Raw genomic sequence first — 5,809 nt, forward strand, 5'->3', positions numbered from 1 at the left:
AACATACAGCTTATAAATGTAATACTGAGAAAAATAAGGCAGACAAAAAAGAATACATAGAATATGTTTCCCTTCAAGTAAAATTTGAAAGTAAGGGAAATGGCAGTGTTCAGGAATGTATGCTTAGGTGGTAAAATGAAACATGGAGAGGGTCTCATCATAAAAGTTCAGATGATGGTTTTGGAGGATAGAGAAAGCATGCTGGTGTGGGTGGTGGCAATGTTTAATTGACGTGGGGGACAGTCACAAGTGTAAGATTCATTGGGCTGTGTATTGTAGTTTGTTGTACTTTTCTGCATAATTAATCTATATTTAAAAAAAAAACATGGAGAGAACACGGGCCAAACTAATTATTTACATTGGTGAGCATGCATAAAAATAAACAAAAAACCCAGAAAACATATATTGCTTTTTTGGCTTTTTGGGGGGAAATTGAATGGTAATGTAGATTAAAGGAATATTGTTGGGGTCCATCCCCAGCAGGTCCAGGGGTTCCCAAAGGTGTGGACGGAGTCGGCGAAGAAGGAAGGAATGACACGGAGACAGCGTTCCATTGATCAGCAGCCTAGCCAGGTTCTGTGTTTATTGTCTTGTAACATCTGTATTTATACCAGTTGATTTTAATCTTATCAAGTCTATTCCAAAGGTTAGGGCGTTTCTTATCTCCATTCCAAGGTTACTCTATTGTTCTATTAAGCTACAAGGGAGTAACTGAAGGAGATTATCCTAAGTAAAGATTATGTAGCTTAAGCGTGATTGTTTGTAGTTAAAGTGATTAATTACCCGCCTGGCACTTAGTTAAGGGGTTTTATTCCCTCCCTAATTCCACGGAAAAATCCTCACCTGGGGAAACAACCTTTCTCTGGAAGGTGGTCCTGTTTAAAACACATAGCCTTAAGAGGGGGAGCAAACATATGCCATATACGCCAGGTCCCTTGAAACATAAGCTGTGCAGATGTTTCTTCCCTGCAGCGACTGTGTCAAGCAGCAAGGGTGGACCGGCTTCCAGCAGAATATAAGTATATAAGTAAAAATAAGATACTTTGCAACAGATTAATGATGCTCATATTCCAGAAGCCAAGGACTATACATAGTTCAGACTCTGAAAGTGAGGCCAGAATTGAAGAAAGCAAAACTTAAATTAAACTAATTAAAAACTAATTTAAAGTATTTTGACATTGTTCAAATATCAAAAGCTACACCAGGGACAAAGTGGGCATGCCATCTCACTTCCCCTGCCCAGAGGCAGCTCCTGCTCCAGGTTTTCTGTGTATCCTTCCTGGGAGGCTTTGAGTGGGGGTAAGAGGAAATTAAATGAGTGAACCAGAGAGGTCTGGTGCTGATGCAAATATGGATATAACTGGAGACAGAAAGGCCAGGCTGAAGCATGGAGGCCAGTGCATTGGGGGGCCTGACCTGGGAGCTCAGCGGTGGACCTGGTCCCAGGGTGCCCAATGTCTGAGCAGTCCCTTACTCCATGGGAGCATGTTCTAAGGGTAACAGAGAGCAGGAACAAGGACTCTTCAGTGAGTCAGCATGGTATGTCCCCAGAGGTCCCCAGGTTTCATCCTCACCTCCAAGCTCTTGTTTCCTGCACCTGAACCAGATATTCCACAGCAGGTTAGGACATAACAGACCTCAGGGCATGAGATACTGAGGGAAGCTCATTTGCATAAGGGAAGGAGAAACATCATTGAAGAATTTATAGGAAGGCATCATCATGGGAGGGGTGGCAACTTTGCCCAATCTCCTTCTGGCTCATTTCATGGTGGTCACCATCCCTGAATCTAGACTGTGGCTTCCTTGGTGGGTCCCGGTGGGCCCTGGAGCTGCGAAGTGTATTTCTAGAGTGTGGGGCTAACGCCAGGACTCAGAGCTCTGACCTCCCGTCTGCCCTCGCCTGCAGGTGACATGCTGAGCCACTACTCTCTGTTTGCCCAGATGCACAGAACACTCACCTTCTCCTCACTGCCTCCTCGTCAGCTTTGGTAAGTCTGCGCCTATCTCTTTGACAGGGAGGTTCCTCAGGGCCCAGTGTGTTCTGCTGTCTGCAGGAGCAGGGAAAGCAGTGATGGGAGAGGATTCAGGAACTTGGGTCCAGATGTAATGGGGTTCTGCCTGTAATGGGGCTCTGCCTGTTATGAGACTTTGCCTGTTATGGGTCTGTGTAACTTTATTCCACTGGGGTCCTGAGGATCTCACTTGTGCACATAAGAACTTTGCTTACCTCTTACTCCCTCAATTCCCCATCCTCAACATGAGGGTAACAGCTCCATCTCATAAGGTTTAATGCTTTAGGAGGAATATCAATATGACAGGTAAGGTGATGTGTGGTATAGTTATGGAATTATAAACTGCTGGAGAGAGTTTGTGTTAGATGCCAGAACAAAATTGTGGAAGGAGTGGGTGATGAGCAAACACAGACCATGATGCATCTCAGAGTCCCATCCTCTTTAAGTTCAGAAACTCAGTATTCTGTCCCAGAATTCCTGTGCTTTACGACACATCCCATTGTATTCCACACCCCTGACCCCAGGGAAGTGAGGACAGAAGAAGGCTCTAGGTGTTTTCCCTTGGGAGTTGCCTGGGATTTTACTGGCACATGCTGAACACACACTCCTAGGTGTGTGCCACCCACCTGAGTGGGACAATGGTCCAGGAAGTAGACAGATATGACCCAAAGGCTCCCAGTGCCTGGGAGGAGCCAGATTGAGCCTTATAAAGAGACCAGTGTTTGCCCAGATGCACAGAACACTCACCTTCTCCTCACTGCCTCCTCGTCAGCTTTGGTAAGTCTGCGCCTATCTCTTTGCCAGGGAGGTTCATCAGGGCCCAGTGTGTTCTGCTGTCTGCAGGAGCAGGGAAAGCAGTGATGGGAGAGGATTCAGGAACTTGGGTCCAGATGTAATGGGGTTCTGCCTGTAATGGGGCTCTGCCTGTTATGAGACTTTGCCTGTTATGGGTCTGTGTAACTTTATTCCACTGGGGTCCTGAGGATCTCATCTACAAGATGACTGGACCGATGCTCCAATCGCACTGTTGGCCCCTGTGTAACAACTCTGTTAAAACATCTCTGGTGGGAGCTGAGGAAAAGACCCTTCCTAATGCTTTAGGAGGAATATCAATATGACAGGTAAGGTGATGTGTGGTATAGTTATGGAATTATAAACTGCTGGAGAGAGTTTGTGTTAGATGCCAGAACAAAATTGTGGAAGGAGTGGGTGATGAGCAAACACAGACCATGATGCATCTCAGAGTCCCATCCTCTTTAAGTTCAGAAACTCAGTATTCTGTACCAGAATTCCTGTGCTTTACGACACATCCCATTGTCTTCCACACCCCTGACCCCAGGGAAGTGAGGACAAAAGAAGGCTCTAGGTGTTTTCCCTTGGGAGTTGCCTGGGATTTTACTGGCACATGCTGAACACACAGTCCTAGGTGTGTGCCACCCACCTGATTGGAACAATGGTCCAGGAAGTAGACAGATATGACCCAAAGGCTCCCAGTGCCTGGGAGGAGCCAGATTGAGCCTTATAAAGAGACCAGTCTTTTCCCAGATGCACAGGTTTGGTGTATTTGTGGAACAGGACAATCACGTCCTCACCTTCTCCTCAGAGCCTCCTCGTCAGCTTTGGTAAGTCTGCGCCTATCTCTTTGCCAGGGAGGTTCATCAGGGCCCAGTGTGTTCTGCTGTCTGCAGGAGTAGGGAAAGCAGTGATGGGAGAGGATTCAGAAGCTTGGGTCCAGATGTAATGGGGTTCTGCCTGTAACGGGGCTCTGCCTGTTATGGGACTTTGCCTGTTAGGGGGCTGTGTAACTTTATTCCACTGGGGTCCTGAGGATCTCATCTACAAGGTGGCTGGACTGGCCCCTGTGTAACAACGCTGTGGAAACATCTCTGGTGGGAGCTGAGGAAAAGACCCTTCCTCTCTCCTTCTCTTCTTTTCTCTCTGGACTCACCTAACTCTCAGACCACAGGTTGGGGAAGACTCAATTTGCACCCCAACCTCTGGGGGAGTGGGTGTCTCTACCAAAGTCTAGAAGGTTCTCCTGAACCCAAGACTGGGACTCCCACTCACCTTGCCCTGGTGAGAAGATCTGCCAGTGTATGGATCAGAAACCCACCAACTAATGTTTTGGACCTTCTGCCCAGCTGAGGGAAAGACCAGTTACTTTCTGTGCACAGGGCTCAGCTCTGACGTTGGCCAAGTTCACAGAAGGCCTTGGGTAGTTCCATGTAGGGACATAGAAGCAAGGTTTTTTTTTTCCCTGATGATAAGGAAATATAGTTTTTGTTAGATGCCCATCCATGTGAGCCATGCACATTTCTTGGCAGTTTTGGAAAGTCTGGGGTGTGAGGGCTACACTGTCCCATTTCTCTGCTTGTGGTCCAGACTGTTGGGTTTGGTGTATTTGTGGAACAGGACAATCACGTCCTCACCTTCTCCTCAGAGCCTCCTCGTCAGCTTTGGTAAGTCTGCGCCTATCTCTTTCCCAGGAGGTTCCTCAGGGCCCAGTGTGTTCTGCTGTCTGCAGGAGTAGGGAAAGCAGTGATGGGAGAGGATTCAGAAGCTTGGGTCCAGATGTAATGGGGTTCTGCCTGTAACGGGGCTCTGCCTGTTATGGGACTTTGTGGGGATGGTCCAGGAAAACCTTTGAGAGCTCATGACAGGGATGTATATCTCTGCTCACACTTACCATTCTACTCACACTCAACCACTGGGAGCCTCCAGGGCCAATTTCATTTAGAGCAGCGGTTCCCAAACTGTGGGTCGCGACCCCTCTGAGGGTCAAACGACCCTTTCACAGGGGTCGCCTAAGACCATCGGAAAACACATATATAATTACATATTGTTTTTGTGATTAATCACTATGCTTTAATTATGTTGAATTCGTAACAATGAAAATACATCCTGCATATCAGATATTTACATTACGATTCATAACAGTAGCAAAATTACAGTTATGAAGTAGCAACAAAAATAATTTTATGGTTGGGGGTCACCACAAAATGAGGAACTGTATTCAGGTCAGGCCAGACTAGTCAAGAAGTTATTTTGTCCCCATGACTCTAACCCTGACATTGACCCTGGAGGAGATGGTGTTGATGCTCTTGAAGAGTAGAGTCAACCAAATGCTGTGTTTGGTTCAGGTCCCAAATAAAACGTCAGTCCTTTTCCATGTGGTTGACTCCTAACCTCTCTGCTTCTGCCTCCTGTGGTTCTGTCCACAGTGGGCTTCTGTATTCTCCTCCATCTCCTCTAGACCCTGACCTGCATGGGACCAGGCCCCTGCCTTGGTCACATTCTCCTCCTTATGAGCATCTCATCCCACCTCCTAGGATAATACAGTTCCTTCTGCTCCAAACTGAGCCTCACTTCACTAGAGGCTCGAACCCACCCCATTGTCCTGACACAGGGCCCCTCACCTGGGGGGAAGGATAACAAAGGTCCCCGTCTTTCTCTCTGGCAGCTTCCTTGAAAACCAAGATGAGCCATACTCCAGTTGAACAGTCTGTGATGGACTTGATCGTCCTGTTCCACAAATACACCAAACCTGATGACAAGATTGACAAGCAGGGCCTGCTGAAGATGCTGAGGGAGAATTTCCCTAACTTCCTCAAGGCTTGTGTGAGTCTGGGTGACTTCTCCAGATTGCTTGGGCCCTGGCATGGGGGAGGACTTTGGACAAGTCAATCCCATTCTCTGATCCTCAATATTCTCATCTGCAAAAAGGCCTAAGAGGACTCTCCTGACTTATTATCAGGATGAAAGAGATGATACATGTGGCCAAGTGTAAAGGCATCTGG

The 5,809-nt window shown here is 47.2% G+C and overlaps 1 protein-coding gene across 3 annotated transcripts in view; it reads left to right on the forward strand.

The window, feature by feature from the left end:
* Positions 1-1,957: 1,957 nt before the first annotated feature.
* LOC102250682 (protein S100-A7) overlaps positions 1,958-5,809 on the forward strand; it is a 4,725-nt gene continuing 873 nt past the window's right edge. The window contains exons 1-2 of one of the 3 annotated variants that reach the window (XM_014534770.1): positions 1,958-1,988; positions 5,473-5,630. In XM_014534770.1, the coding sequence (XP_014390256.1) occupies positions 5,490-5,630 (141 nt within the window). In that variant the 5' untranslated portion in view covers positions 1,958-1,988; positions 5,473-5,489. Of the gene's footprint in view, positions 1,989-2,685; positions 2,790-4,449; positions 4,472-5,472; positions 5,631-5,809 lie in introns of those variants that run through there. The other 2 variants (XM_005860232.2, XM_014534771.1) reach the window with 2 other exon arrangements.

The sequence above is a fragment of the Myotis brandtii genome, unplaced genomic scaffold (genome assembly GCF_000412655.1).
Source record: "Myotis brandtii unplaced genomic scaffold, ASM41265v1 scaffold13284, whole genome shotgun sequence".
In the NCBI taxonomy this organism is placed as follows: domain Eukaryota; kingdom Metazoa; phylum Chordata; class Mammalia; order Chiroptera; family Vespertilionidae; genus Myotis; species Myotis brandtii.